The sequence below is a fragment of the Pteropus vampyrus genome, unplaced genomic scaffold (assembly GCF_000151845.1).
Source record: "Pteropus vampyrus isolate Shadow unplaced genomic scaffold, Pvam_2.0 Scaffold300, whole genome shotgun sequence".
NCBI classification, from domain to species: Eukaryota; Metazoa; Chordata; class Mammalia; order Chiroptera; family Pteropodidae; genus Pteropus; species Pteropus vampyrus.
This window is the reverse complement of record NW_011889081.1, coordinates 2,291,484-2,305,615: the sequence shown is the minus strand read 5'-3', so window position 1 is coordinate 2,305,615 and position 14,132 is coordinate 2,291,484. Positions and strand designations below refer to the sequence as shown.

Here is a 14,132-nt window from a genome sequence, read left to right as displayed (position 1 = left end):
ATAACATCAAAAGTTGGTTTTTGGAAAAGATCAATAAAATTGACAAACCTTTAGTTAGATTGAACCAAAAATATTTTTTAAAAATAAAGAAGACTCAAATTATTAAAATCAAGACTGGAAGATTGAACATTACTACCTACCCCACAGGAAAAAAAAAAAGTTTATAAAGGAGTACTATGAACGATGCCATTAGGTAACTTAGATAACTTAGATGAAGTTATCTAAGTAAAAAAATTCCCAGGAAGACAAGCTACCAAAACTGATTCAAGAAAAAATAGAAAATCTGAATAGATCTATTATAAGAAATTGAATTAGTAATTTTAAAACTTCCTACCAAAAAAAAAAAAAAAAAGCCCAGGCCCAGATGAATGACTTCATTGGTGACTTCTACCAAACATTTAAAGAAGAATTAACACTGATTCTTCGCAAACTTCTCAAAAATATAAGAGGAAGGGGAGGACTTTAGGGTAGTGAAAATGTTTTTAAAGCGCTTGCAGTGATGTTTGCACAACTCTGTGAATATACTACACTTTATATGGGCTAACCATATGGTATGTGAATTACAGCTCAATAAAGCAATTTTAAAAATAAAAGGAAGGAATCCACAATGACTTTATGACCAATGTCACACCCCTTCCTCTTACTTTACTCTGTTCATCAGAAGCCAGTCACCACGTTCAGCTCACACTCAAGGGAGAGGACTTAGGTTCTTCCACTTGGAATGAGAAGTATCAAGGAATTTGCAAACATTTTCTAAACCCATCACAGTAATACAGGAGGACACTGTGTTTCTTGACAAAGAATCTTGAAAAAGCCCAGCAACTTCCAGAGCAGGAGATGGGACTTCTCAGGCATGTTGGTATTTCCTCCCAGGATTTGCTAGTGTAGGAAGCTGGAAATTCTCAAATTATATAGAAATGGAACAATCTCACATTTTAAAGGAATTGATATGATGTATCTATATGTGTATATTAAAAATGATCTGTTTGATGGTTTTCTCTAGAGAAAAGGATTACAGGAATCCTTAACTTCCTATGTTATTTATTTCCATCATGTTTGGATTTTTATACTGAATATGTGTTTCTTTGTAATCAGGAAGGTCAAAGACATAAAACCCAACAGCGAGTCCCAGTGAGGCCAATCTCCTCTCCAACTCCAGCAAAGGAACCTTGTGTGTTACTAGCAGCAAGGATGCTCTGTGTCCATATGAGATCCCAGTGCTTCCCACCTGGTTAGCTGCTGCTGGACAAAATCTCTCTTTCACTCTTTCAAAAGCATCGACGACCTTTGCACTTCCTCAAGAGGCCTCCCAGGAGGAATACTCTGATGATGTCTTTGTGCGGGCAAAGCGAAAAAGAGCACTGGGAGCTGGCGGCTTGCAGGTGTGCGTGATGTGGAGAAGGCCTGACCTCTGAAAGAACTGAAGAAGCATCTTTTCTCAAAGTCACTCTTCCCTGCTCTGCCACCCTGAGCCACAAACACCTTTCCATTTTCAGAGCACATGACTTTGCCAAAGGACTTTCCAGTTGGGTATGGCCCTGCTTTGGCCAAAGCACGCTTGGGAAGTTCCTGTTTCTTGTAGCTGAGCTGAGCTGCTCTACGTAGCTCCAGTAGCCCATGTGTTTTCTGGACAGATGCCAGGTGGGCCTTTGTGCCCCTTGGCCACCTGCTGCTGGGGCGTGGCCGTCCCTTACAGAAACAGAGCAGGTCAAACCAGAGGCCCCACTACACACTTCGACTTTCTGTCCCTCACTGTTTTCCAACTTAAATTAAACCCAGTGTCCATGATCCTCACAGCAGGTGTCGTTTCTGGCAACGGGAGCCAGCCCAGATGTCTGCAGGAAGCCACACTGAGCAGATTCTACCTAGCTGAGGCCAGCCGTGTCCTGGATCACAAGGAGAGGCAGACCCAGAAGGCAGTGGAGGCACATCCCTTTCTCTAGTCTGGTAGTACAGCAGAGAGCTTGCCTAACAGGTCCAAGAAAAGCAGGCTAATGTCCCCAGGAACTCCAGAGGCTGCTGCTTGCTAACAAAGCCTCGTCCTCAACAGCAAGGCTCCTTGCCCCCACCCTATAATTGCAGAGGAAGCGCACATGACAGGCTCCCTCCTGCCAAGCTGGCCACAGAGTCTGTCATCTACCTATGGGACAGTGACACCTCAGGTGTGCCCTACTGTCCCTCAGCTTATCCATTTCCTCCAATAAACCTTTTATATCTCACCACGTAGAGCTGGTGTGTGTGTCCACATTCCTTGTGCAACAACAGCTGGCCACACACTCCATATATGCCAGTGCCACGTGGTTGAAAATAGGGGAAACTTACACAGGCCTAAGGTGCCTGGTGAGAAGCACTGAGTCACAACATTGCCACCTGCAGAGCCTGCACTGTCTACATGCTTTGCAGCCTCCTCTGTGGGGCCTCTTCAGGGCCAACTTCCCTAGTCCCAAGTCCCACGGCCAACACATTGGCTGGGCTCTAGGCACCTAGAAGTTAGGGCGTGGTGGGAAGAATCAGAGGAAGATGCAGGCTTCTTCCCTCCTGGACATTCACCTTGCAGGGCCGGTATACTGTTTCTCTTCTCTGCAGCTGCTTTGACCTTAGAGGACAGATGGATGGTCTTTGTTGCTCGAATTGAGGATACCCAGATAGACATGAATTTGGACACGCTGTCACCTTGGGTAGCCCCACTGCCACTCAGCCACTGAACTCCAGAAGTGTCCCCCTCCTAAGTCCACTTCCTCCACAGTTTCAGAGCCAAAGAGATGTTCCCTGCCACATCACTGTCACAGAACAAAGTGCATGGGGTGGATGCCTCTTTTGGAAGCTGGCCCCTCTGCAGACAGTAACATCTTAGAGGGGCTGTGCCCTCCTTCCCTGCTCCCACTCTGCTGCTAGTTTCCCTGAATAAACCCTATTTTATATCTGCTCCGTGTGGCACAGGTGGTATCTAAGCCCCTTTATATGACAGCGTGCAACAATGTCTCAATTATGAAATTTGAAATAAAAAGTTCACAAAGATTAGCAAAGGTATCAACAAAGAACTCAAATTTTAAAATGCTAGCAGTGGCCAGCTCTAGGAGCTCAGGCCTCCAGTCCTTGTCCCTAAGGTTGTAAAGTGAACATCACAGAAATGATTCTCATGGCCCTACTCCCCCTTCTGGCCCTAACCCAGCCTTCTGTCCCCTGTCAAGAAAGCTTCTGCAGGGTGGCACTAAGGACCTCCTTGTCACTAAAGTCAGCAGGTGCTTCTCAGAGCTCAATCTCTAGCGCTGACCGCCCCCTCCTTGATCCCTCTTTTAGATTCCCCACCTGCTCCTTGCCTACACTCCCGGCCCCCCTCAAGGGCTCCTCTGCTCCCACCAACCTATAAGCCTGGTGGTTGGTATTCTGGAGGCTGGACCTCAGCCCTTTTCTGCCTAGCCACTTTTAGGGTTCATGGTTTGTCAGTCTGCAGCAACAGCCTGGCCCTCCTTTCTGGAACCAAACCTGTGTGTCCAGCTGCCTCCAGGGCCCTGGCCCTGGGTGTCCCCTGGGCACCAGGCACAGGCAGCAAAAGGGAGTTTCTACCTGTTTTCCTCCTCATCTGATGGTCCCACCACACAAGTAAAAACCCAGAGCTGTCTTTGACACTGCCTTGCCTGTCCCTATACACCACATCCGTTGTCAGTGCCCACCAGTGCCACCGTGCCTAGTTCTTTCTTTTTTAGTATAAGTTTTATTGAGATGGAATGCACATACCACACGACTCACTCAGGAGGTCATCGCAGATATAATTAGTTAAGATGAGGGCATACTGGAGTAGGGTGAGCCCTAATCCAATATGAGTGACATCCTTATAAAAAGGGGAAATTTGGACACAGACACAGGGAGAACACCATGTGAAGATGGAGGTAGAGATCAGGGTGATGCATCTGCAAGCCAAGGAATGCCAATGGTGGCCAGCAAATCACCAAAGCTAATTGAGAGGCATTGAACAAATTCTCCCTGGCAGCTTTCAGAAGGAACCAAGCCTACTGGCATGTTGGTCTCGGACTTCTAGCTTCCAGACTATAAGACAATCAATTTCCGTTGTTTAAACCCCCAGTCTTTTGGGGCCCTTCAGCAGGGAGTAAGGAAGCTTAGAGGTTCCATGAGCCACCTGGGACTGGAGCTTGCAGTGGGGACAATGCCCCTCATCTCAGTGCTGCAGTCCTGGAACTGAGCACCTCCCTCTCATCCGACACCCCCTATGCAGGAGACTGAGGCAGTGGAGAGTGGGGGGTCAAAGTGCTGTTGACCAAATGGACAATCCATTTTGGTCCACCCTCCAGCAAGAGAAGGGGCCAGTTCCTCCTCCACTCCTCTCACTGACCTTTGTTCTGCACATAGGGTCCTGGTTGTCCCTGTCCCCCATCTTACCTTTTCCTTGGCCGGCTGTGACTGTGAGAGGTGAGGCTTGCCATGCACCCCATCACCCAGTCCATGTCCCAGGCCTTAGATACTTTCTGTGGGCCAGAGCCTGGGACAATGCCCCTGGAGCCTTCACAACCTTGTTGCTCTTGAACAGACAGAGAAGGGGACCAGGTCAAGGGGTGGCTGGCTACCCAGTCACCAGTTACCAGTCAAGTGCTGGGTGGGGCCAGGAAACGGAGGGGAGCTGAGGCCAGTCTGGCTGTTGACTGGGCTCCCGCAGGAGGCGGCTCATCAAGCCCGCCTCCTTTGAAAGCTTCCCTGTGCGCCACCCACTCCTGGACCCAAGAACCTGGGTGTGAGGCACTAATTTCCAAGTCTCCACAGGACTCATCACCATCAGCGGCACCTCGGCCTTTCTAGAATCCTGCCTGCACCCCGCATCTTGTGCAGTGGGTACTGAGAGGGCAAAAACCAGTCCTCTCAGGCTGGACAGCCTGGCGTAGGTCTGGTGAAGGGTGGGGAGGCTGAACTGAGGGGCAAGGGATCGGGGCGGGGCAGGGCCGCTCTGGGCCCCCGGCCACCACCCAGCTCCTCCCTGGCCCCCGCCCCCGCCCTCCCACGCACCTGCGCTGGCCTACCCCCAAGCCCTGGGGGCAGCCGGCGGGCGGCACTGGGAGATCAGAGGACTCGGAGGAGTCGGGCCCAGGGGTAGGGGGCGGGGAATTTCCCCCCACGCCTGCCTGGGCCTGCTCCCCTCCCCCTCCCTTTCCAGGTGGGGGGGCACCGTTGGGGGAATTCCACCGCGCGGCGATGGCTCCGGCGAGCCTGGGCTGGGGGGATCCTAGGGAGAAGAGTGGAAAGAGAAGGGGGACAGGCTGGGATCAGGGACGCAGCTGCCTTCTTCTCCAGACACCAGCTGCCAGTGCCTGTCCCGGACTAAGCGTCCACCATTCCCGCCTCTTTCGAGGGTGCGGGGGCAGGGTGTGGCACTTCCACAGTCAGGTCAGAGGCGTCAGGACCTGTGAAGGGAAGAGCGTGAGGATCGGAAAGGGGGTGTACGCGTGTGCATTTGACAACGAATGGTTGACTGAGAGTGCGTGCGTGCATTTCATTCAAGGGTGTCTGTGAGCGGGTGTCCCGGGCCATGTGGCCTCGTGAGAGGGTCCTGTATCTCCCCCATTAGGGTCCTCCTCCACACACTCCCACAAGAACCTGCACCGACCCTGAGAGGGGGACGGGGGGAGGGGGAGCGCGCCTGGACGGCGAGGGTCCCGGGGCGAGCGTGGAAGGCGTCTGGACCTGCTGCCTTCGCTCCAGTCTCGGGCGGGGCTTCCCGGCCTTGGGGGAAGGGGGAGGGGTGGGACCCAGTGGGGAGGGATCCGCAGAGGGACGCGAAGGGGGCAGGAGCCAGCGCGTTAGAGACTTGGGCTAGGGAGACTCAGACGCGAGGCGCCGCGGCCGGGGGCAGGTGTGGAGGCCGAGGCAAGACTCGGAGCACCGAGAGGCAGCAACGGAGAAAGCCCCTGGCCAGTGATCTCCCAGTAGAGACAGGGGCAGAGAAACGCCTCCAGGGGCAGAAACCCTGAGAGGCAAATACCCCCGTGAGATATTTCCCCGTCCCAGACGGAGAGCGTTGTTCAGAGTGGGACGAGGACAAACGGTCAGAGGACAACGCCCCCCAGTCGCCTGGGAGACCCCGGAGCGACCCCAGGGGCAGCACGGGTCTTATGCGGGCCAGAACAACCTCTCCTAGGTTGGGGGCGATGAGGACACGGGCCCCGCGAGGCCTCCTGCTTCTCCTCCTCTTCTTCCCGATGCTGCCGCCACGCGGGGCCTCCGCGGGGAGCCTGCATAGCCCAGGTGAGTCTTGACCCGGAGACGGGGCCTCGGTTACCACTCGGTCCTCCGCCTTCGCGCCTAGGACCGGGGTCCTGAGCCTTGGGAGCGGGCAGAACATGTGGAGGGAGCAGCTGAGTAGCCCGAAGGCCCCGCGGGCGCCAGTTAAACTGGCTGGGGAGCCAGGCAAAAGTTGGCATCAGGGAGTGAGGAGGTTGTCGGGCGAAGCTCTGGACCCCTCCAGGCCCCACTGTCGCCATGCAGGCTTGTCCGAGTGCTTCCAGGTGAACGGCGCCGACTACCGCGGCCACCAGAACCGTACGGGCCCGCGCGGGGCGGGCCGCCCGTGCCTCTTCTGGGACCAGACACAGCAGCACAGCTACAGCAGCGCCAGCGACCCCCAGGGTCGCTGGGGGCTGGGCAAGCACAACTTCTGCCGGTGAGGGCCAGGGGCGTGGTCTGCTTGAGGAGGGGCCTTTGGGGGAGGGGCCTCGCTAGGGGCGGGACTGGGTGTACTCTTGCGGGCGCGGCCCTTAGGCTGCGGCTCCGTGTGGGCGGAGCGGAGATCTCTGCTGGACCCGTACAGGGTCCACCTGGAGGGCCTGAGGGTGGAGCCTGGGCTAGGAGACAGGGCCTAGACGACGCTGGGGTCTGGACTGGGCGTTCAGAACATTTTCTGACACGTGTCCGGCCTTGGGTGCTCCACTTCTGCAGAACCTCAGGTCAGGCCTGAGCACTCAAAGGGCCCCGTACAGGCGAAGCCAGAGAGTGAGCCTTGGAGTGAGGGGTCAGGATCTTGCCATACAGCTTATTTGAGGGGCATCATTAGCGGTGACAGAAGAGTTGGGGGTTCAGAGCCACAAATGCATTCTGGAGCACCAGAGACCGAGCTGAGCGGGAAGCCGCTTCTCTGCTGATAGGAGTCACCACTTTTGCTTTAAAACAGGGTTCTGAAGCAAGGCACTTAGCCCAGGTCCATGGTGAGGTGGGGTGCGAACACTACAGATGGTCTCAGCGTCCTCATATGTGAGGTCACGTCCTAGCAACAGCTGAAGACCTAAGATCCTACGTCAGGACCGTTTAATGACTTCCCACTGCACTCGGAAGTCGACGGACAGAGAGGAGAGGAGCTCTACCATACATGTGGCCATTTTGCAAATAGCCTGGGGCGGGGCCTAGGGTTTGCAGCCCTTGGGAGGGAAACACCCGGACCACATTCCCCCAACCCGCAGGAACCCAGACGGTGATGTGCAGCCGTGGTGCTATGTGGCTGAGACGGAGGAGGGCATCTACTGGCGCTACTGCGACATCCCCACGTGTCACAGTGAGTGGGCCCAGCTGGACAAAGGTGGGAGCGCTGGGCTGCCTGAGTGAAATTCACTTTTGGAGGCACGGGACAGAGCCTGTCTCCTCTGCCCCATCAGTGCCAGGGTACCTGGGCTGCTTTGTGGACTCGGGGGCACCCCCTGCCCTTAGCGGCCCCAGTGGCACCTCAACGAAGCTCACGGTCCAGGTGTGCCTTCGCTTTTGCCGCATGAAAGGCTACCAGGTACTGCCCACCGGCCCAGACCAGTGACCCCTGACCTTGAACTCAGGACCCAAATCAACTTCCAACTCTGACGCCAAACCTTGACACTGATTTCTGAACCTCCAGCCCTATTCCCACTTCCAAGCCCGACCCCTGGCTCCCATTACCCCATCCCTACACCAGACCGTGCCCTTGAGGTCACCCGGTCTGTGCTCTCAGCTGGCGGGTGTGGAGGCTGGCTATGCCTGCTTCTGTGGCTCTGAAACCGACCTGGCCCGAGGACACCCAGCCCCAGCCACCGACTGTGACCAGATCTGCTTCGGCCACCCAGGCCAGCTGTGCGGTGGCGATGGGCGCCTGGGTATCTACGAAGGTGGGGCCTGGGTAAGGGGAGTGGTCTGGGTGGGATCCGGAGTGCGATGCCCTGCTAGGAGGGTTGAAATGCGGGAGGCCACAGGGTGGGGGCAGGGCCTGAGAAGGGGATTGGGTCGGAGTCACGGCCCGAAGAGAGAATTTGCCTGAACCTGGGGGCCAAGCGCGGGGTCTGGGGTTGAGAGCGGGATTTGAGCAAGGGATCAGTGTAAACCCATGGAAGGGGCCTGAGAATGCAGGGGCCAACTTGGGGGCGGGGCCTGGCTGGAAAGTGCGGGATTTCAGCATGGTGCCACGCCCCGTGAAAATAGATCCTGCGGGTCTCTGGGTTCTGACCGCCGGCTCCGTCCACAGTGTCTGTGGGCTCCTGTCAGGGGAACTGGACTGCACCTCAGGGCGTCATCTACTCCCCGGACTTTCCGGATGAGTACGGGCCGGACCGAAACTGCAGCTGGGCGCTTGGCCCGCCTGGCGCCGCGCTGGAGCTCACTTTTCGCCTCTTCGAGCTGGCCGACCCGCGAGACCGGCTGGAGCTGCGCGACGCTGCCTCGGGCAACCTGCTCAGCGCCTTCGACGGCGCCCGCCGGCCGCCGCCGGGGCCGCTGCGCTTGCGCGCCGCCGCGCTGCTACTGACCTTCCGCAGCGACGCGCGCGGCCACGCGCAGGGCTTCGCGCTCACCTACCGCGGTGAGGCCCCGCCCAGTCCCCCCTGGACCTGCTCCCCCGCCACCTGCCTCATACCCCTCTCCACAGGGCTGCAGAACGCCGCTGAGGACAGGGCTCCCCCCAAAGGCTCGGCCCAGACCCCTGCAGCGCTCCCGGATGGTACCAACGTGAGCTGCAGCCCCGGGCCTGGGGCTCCAGAGGCTGCGATGGGGGGTGAGGCGGGCGCTTAAGAGGAGAGGGAATTTGGGGAGCAGCCCCTTCGGAGCCCTGTACTCACCGCACCCGTGTGCCCGCAGCTCGGGTCTTTTCCATGGTGACGGCTGTCTCAGTGCTGCTGCTGCTGCTGCTGTCGCTGCTGCGCCTGCTGCGCCGACGGTGCGGGCGCTGGGACAGGGCCTGAGGGTGACCCAGCCGACGCCTGATGTCTTGGTGCCCCGGGGCGCGGGGGCCCTGGTGGGAACATGAGGCCCAGGAGGGAAACGGAGCTGGGAAGAATTCATGGATTTTTGAACGATAAGGCCTTGGGTCTACACAGGGAATCGTGCATGGGATCGCAGGCGAAACAGGATGCTGGACATGGGATTGTTTGGGGGTTCGGCTGACGTCTACTCTCTCTCTAGGAGCTGTCTGCTGGCTCCGGGAAAAGGTCCGCCGGCGTTGGGGCATTCCCGGGGCTCCGGGAGAAGCTGGGCGGTGTGGTACCACCGGCCTCGAGGGATGGCCCTGCCCTGCCCCCCGGGAGACCCCCAGACTGAGGGTCTAGCTTCGAATTATCACCCCCTGAGTACCTCCAGCCAGAGTTCCCTGCGTTCTCTCATCTCTGCTCTTTGACTAGGGACCCCAAGGGGCTATTGGACCCTCTAACAGTGGAATGGACACCTGGGACGTTATGCCGCACTCTACCTTCGCCTTCCACTTTTTAAAGGGCAGCTTGCCCTCTGGTCATCTCAGATGCCAGACATTGGACAGGAAGCATCTGGTGCTATTATTGGGAACTTGGCCTGACTCTAGGTGTCTAGATGGTCGAGGCCAAAGGGCAAAAGGAATCAGCTCCCCTCCTCATAGACCTTGATTCTAGGATCTGATTTCAGGGGTCTTGGAGCCCCTCTTTGGATGGTCCTGAACTGCGCCCTAAGCGCAATGTGAGAGATCAACGAAAGTGGTCAAAAGACCAGCCATAGACTTTGAATAAAAGACCTATTTTGGTACTGGGTTCTGTAAATTCTTACGTGGTGGGAAATTATGTGAAGACACTGGAGCGAAGGGTTGGGTGTGTCCATGCAAATTAAGGGTGTTCCACACAAAGAGCCGCCTGAAATGCCGAAAGGATGGGTGGGCGGGTCCTGGAGAAGGGGAGGAGGAGGAGGCCGGCTGTGAGTGGTGTTAAGCAAAAGGAATGCCTTCCTGGGCCCGCCTTAGTACGAACCCAGGCGGGGACCGATCTTTCTCCCCTGCCTTCTCTCTTCCCCTCGGTTTCCTGCTTGTCCTGGCGGGGCCGTAGGTGTACCTTATGGGCGATAACAGAGAGACTTTGTTGGAGCTCAAGTTCAAAGCCTGACCCGAAGGGTAGGGCCTTGCCCGAGAGCGCCAGGCGCGTCACGCACACCCGTAGAAACCTGGGCATCTTAGCGCTCCATGTTGAGCTCTGGGGAAGCCGGGCGGGTGGAGAGATCACCCCTGGAGCGGGGGCGCCCTGGCTCCAGACCTGACCCCGTCCGAATGTTCCGGGCTGGCAGTACCTTGGACAGAGCCTGGGCTGAGGAGTAGGGCTGGGTAGTGGGGCTGTGTCGGGGACGGTGGGTGCCCAAGGGTGCGTTGACCTGGGGTCGCTCAGAAAGCCCGGGTACGCACTGCAGGGGGACGCAAGGCGCCGTGGTCACTCCGATAGAGCCACGGGGGAACCAGAACGTCGAGTCCCAAGTCAACAGCCACCCCATGCAGACGAGGCTGGGACTGCATATATTATGCTAAGAGGGTGAAGTCCTGGGCTGCCTCGGGGCGCGGCCTCCTTGTCAGCCGCGCCCATTGGCCCTCGCAGCGACTGCGTCAGGAGCCCAGCGCGCGAAACGCTGGCGGGATGGCGGGGGCGGCCGGCTGGGGCGGAGCCTGGCGTCCCCTCCCGCGTCCGGCCGCACCCGTCCTCAGGGTTGCAGAGAGACGACTGGCCGCTGCAGCTGCCACAAGCTGTCCCTGCGGCGCGCCTGCCCAAGCGGGCCGCACTGCGCTCCGGCGCCCAGCGCATCTTCAGCTTCCACCCCAGCGCGGGGGCGCTACGCTCGCGCGTGCGCAGCGCGAGTGGGTCGCAAGCCGGGACCCCACGGCCGGCGCGTGCGCGGACCGTGCACTGGAAGGTGGGCGGACACCGAGATGAGCCTACCACAGCTGCAGCCCCACTGAGGACCAGGCCCCTGGCAAGAGGAGGGCGCGGGTCGCCCGCGCCAGGTCGGGTCATGGCGTTCCTGGCCGGGCCGCGCCTGTTGGACTGGGCTAGCTCGCCGCCGCACCTGCAGTTCAACAAGTTCGTGCTGACCGGCTACCGGCCAGCCAGCAGCGGCTCCGGCTGCCTGCGCAGCCTCTTCTACCTGCATAACGAGCTAGGAAACATTTACACGCACGGTGAGCCGCACCCCGCATCCCACACCCGCAGAAGCCCTACCCTCTCTGGGCCAGGGGCCCAAAGGCCGAGGAATGCCTCAGCGCCCAAGTCCTGGGTTGCCTGAGCCCTGGCACGGCCAGGAGCCGCGGTGACAAAGCTGCCATTGTCCCAGACGGTGCTGCCCGCTTCCGCTCCCCTGGCGGGGCCCCTGGGGCAAGCGAGGGAAGCAGAGTGGAGGACCGAGTCTGCTTAATCCCTCTGAGCCCCAGAGAGAAGCCTGGTGTCCAACCTCTTCGTAATCCTGGTGCCCCGCGCACCCTCCCCTGCCAGCACCCGTCCTAGAGATGGGTGTTTACCTGGGCAGGAAGGGACCCAGGAGGAGAAGCCAGAACCCGACCCCTCCCCTCACGGCTGCCCTGCCGCCCCCGTCCCGGGCAGCCCAGTCTTGGGGCTCCGCCTGGTGGCGACTCCTTCCTCCCCCCCTCCCCCGCAGGCGCCGGGCCCCTCCTCCGCGGCCCGGTCTAGCTCTGCTGACACAGCCTTGTCTGTCCTTGGCCTGCCCTGGCCGGCAAGAGGGGCCCTGAGCCGGCTGGGCCTAGCCTTAGTACCTGCCCCACTGGGGAACTATGGCCTGGCCAGACCCTACTGAGAGTGGGCAGCCAGAGGCCCCAACCTGCTGTGCCCACCTTTAACCCCGTGAGGGTAGTGCCAGCGGGGAGGGTAGGACGCCCCGGCTGGGAGAAATGGAGCTTACCCAGGAGTTGCCTGGGGAGCAGATAAAATAGCTCCTTTCAGCCCCCTTCCCCTTTATGGAAGACAAAAAGGCCCAAAGCCTTCATTTGTCTGGTCACTTAGGAGAGGAGAGGACATGGGGTTGGGATGAGCAAGCTAAGTGGCCCTGGGATCTGGTATCATTGCCCACATGTCCTGTGCAGAACTTAGCTTGAGGTCACGCCTACTTCTGGTTTCTGCTAGTACAGGGAGGCCAAGTTCCAGGTTGGGGCCCCAGCTTTCAAGGGGAGGTGATATGGCTGCAGGGGTGGGAGCAGCTTGGGAGTTAAGACTGCCCCAGCTCTCTCTTGCTGGAGTCACCTGGGGGTAAGTTGTTTCCTCACCTGCAAAGTGAGGATAATGGTTTCTGCTTCCAGAACTACTGTGAGGTCTGCTGAGTAAGTCAAGTTCCTGAAAGCCCAGGGCCTGACTCTGTTCCAGGTCTGGTGATAGCTGGCTATCAGCATTGTCACGATCTTGCTCTCATCCCTCTCATGTTGTCTCTAGACTATGGACTCTCTGAGAATATGACCTGTCCTCTGCGCTAAAGCTGTGTGATGGATAACTGTCTCCTTCCCCCAGGGCTGGCCCTGCTGGGCTTCCTGGTGCTGCTGCCGATGACCATGCCCTGGGGTCAACTGGGCAAGGATGGCTGGCTGGGGGGCACACACTGTGTGGCCTGCCTGGCACCACCTGCAGGCTCCGTGCTCTACCACCTCTTCATGTGCCACCAAGGGGGCAGCCCTGTGTACACCCGGCTCCTTGCCCTGGACATGTGTGGGGTCTGCCTCGTCAACACCCTCGGTGAGCCAAAGAACGGAGAGGGAGGCTTGAAGGATGGGAGCTGGGGGGCAACTGGGGAGGGGGAGGCAGGGCATGCTCACATGAGCCCTGGGTAGAAAGGGCAGGCAGACCCCCCAGACTGATGTGCTCTCTCCTGCCTCTCTTCTCTGTGCAGGAGCCCTGCCCATCATCCATTGCACCCTGGCCTGCAGGCCCTGGTTGCGCCCGGCTGCCCTGGTGGGCTACACCATGCTGTCGGGTGTGGCTGGCTGGAGGGCCCTTACTGCCCCCTCCACCAGTGCCCGGCTTCGTGCTTTCGGTTGGCAGGCTGGTGCTCGTCTCCTGGTGTTTGGGGCCCGAGGAGTGGGGCTGGGCTCTGGAGCTCCAGGTTCCCTGCCCTGCTACCTGCGCATGGATGCGCTGGCACTGCTTGGGGGGCTAGTGAACGTGGCCCGCCTGCCAGAGCGCTGGGGACCGGGTCGCTTCGACTACTGGGGCAACTCACACCAGATTATGCACCTGCTCAGTGTGGGCTCCATCCTGCAGCTGCACGCCGGCGTTGTGCCTGATCTGCTCTGGGCTGCCCACCATGCCTGCCCCCCAGACTGAACCACTGCCTGCCCACCATGCCAGCCTGCCCACGGTCTTCTAGGGCCAACAACACCAGAGTTCCCTCCTTATGCTGGTCTGCAAAGGGCTGGCTCCCTGGATGTTTCCAGTTGGGAGCTCTCATCTGTTCACCCATTCTTCCCTATGGATGAGCCTCTTCTACCCAAGCCTCGGAGGCTCCAGGCTTCCCACCTTGCCTTCTTCCAGGGCAATGTCTTCCTGTACAAGCCAAAAAGAAACTGAGGAAGTTTAACCTCTGTGACTTGTGAGGGTTGGGCCAGAGGGACTCTGGGGTCAAGTCTGGCTGACAGTTGGAATCCTACTAGCCCAGAACAATCACTCCACCCTGTCCATTCTAAGACCTTCAAGTAAGGTACCTTGTGGGTACCTAGATCAGCCACCAGCCCACGATTCCTGACTTCCATCTTTCGGCCCTGCATGCCAGCACTTCCAAAAGCCTGAGGCTTGCCCACCCCTTCTGCCTTCTGTCCAGACTGCGAAGTGAGGGGCTTGAGCAGCAGGACTAGCCCCTCTCTCCAGGGGGCAAGAGGGCTACTGCTGTTTTCCAGGCAACTGGCA

The 14,132-nt window shown here is 58.4% G+C and overlaps 3 protein-coding genes across 10 annotated transcripts in view; all 3 read left to right on the top strand.

The window, feature by feature from the left end:
- The window catches only part of FLYWCH1 (FLYWCH-type zinc finger 1), a 41,366-nt gene extending 38,440 nt beyond the window's left edge, over positions 1-2,926 (top strand). For 2 of the 4 annotated variants that reach the window (XM_023521224.1, XM_023521225.1), the window contains one exon: positions 1,096-2,926. In XM_023521224.1, coding sequence (XP_023376992.1) covers positions 1,096-1,112 — 17 coding nt within the window. In that variant the 3' untranslated portion in view covers positions 1,113-2,926. The remainder of the gene's footprint in view (positions 1-1,095) is intronic. The other 2 variants (XM_011376589.2, XM_023521223.1) reach the window with 1 other exon arrangement.
- Positions 2,927-5,796: 2,870 nt separating this feature from the next.
- On the top strand, positions 5,797-9,855 carry KREMEN2 (kringle containing transmembrane protein 2). Of its 4 annotated transcripts, none has more exons than XM_011376586.2 (9): positions 5,797-6,252; positions 6,493-6,667; positions 7,461-7,552; positions 7,653-7,777; positions 8,093-8,129; positions 8,483-8,815; positions 8,882-9,007; positions 9,091-9,169; positions 9,415-9,855. In XM_011376586.2, the coding sequence occupies exons 1-9, from the start codon at positions 6,120-6,122 to the stop codon at positions 9,623-9,625; spliced, it is 1,311 nt and encodes a 436-aa protein (XP_011374888.1). In that variant the 5' UTR covers positions 5,797-6,119; the 3' UTR covers positions 9,626-9,855. The 4 variants fall into 4 exon arrangements, with proteins under 4 accessions (XP_011374888.1, XP_011374887.1, XP_023377014.1 ...); XM_011376585.2 differs by having other exon boundaries at positions 7,976-8,129; XM_023521246.1 differs by lacking the exon at positions 9,091-9,169.
- Positions 9,856-10,914: 1,059 nt separating this feature from the next.
- PAQR4 (progestin and adipoQ receptor family member 4) lies at positions 10,915-13,951 on the top strand. Of its 2 annotated transcripts, none has more exons than XM_011376583.2 (3): positions 10,915-11,410; positions 12,744-12,965; positions 13,120-13,951. In XM_011376583.2, the coding sequence occupies exons 1-3, from the start codon at positions 11,245-11,247 to the stop codon at positions 13,551-13,553; spliced, it is 822 nt and encodes a 273-aa protein (XP_011374885.1). In that variant the 5' UTR covers positions 10,915-11,244; the 3' UTR covers positions 13,554-13,951. The 2 variants fall into 2 exon arrangements, with proteins under 2 accessions (XP_011374885.1, XP_023377012.1); XM_023521244.1 differs by having other exon boundaries at positions 11,274-11,410; positions 12,669-12,965.
- Positions 13,952-14,132: the final 181 nt, after the last annotated feature.

Bases quoted from the DNA above. Each gene is read 5' to 3' on its own strand.
- PAQR4 (XM_011376583.2), top strand. From the start codon at position 11,245: ATGGCGTTCCTGGCCGGGCCGCGCCTGTTGGACTGGGCTAGCTCGCCG. The intron at 11,411-12,743 runs GTGAGCCGCACC...TCCTTCCCCCAG, and splicing joins AGGAAACATTTACACGCACG to GGCTGGCCCTGCTGGGCTTC. The intron at 12,966-13,119 runs GTGAGCCAAAGA...TTCTCTGTGCAG, and splicing joins CTGCCTCGTCAACACCCTCG to GAGCCCTGCCCATCATCCAT.
- KREMEN2 (XM_011376585.2), top strand. From the start codon at position 6,120: ATGCGGGCCAGAACAACCTCTCCTAGGTTGGGGGCGATGAGGACACGG. The intron at 6,668-7,460 runs GTGAGGGCCAGG...CCCAACCCGCAG, and splicing joins GGCAAGCACAACTTCTGCCG to GAACCCAGACGGTGATGTGC. The intron at 7,778-7,975 runs GTACTGCCCACC...CTGTGCTCTCAG, and splicing joins GCCGCATGAAAGGCTACCAG to CTGGCGGGTGTGGAGGCTGG.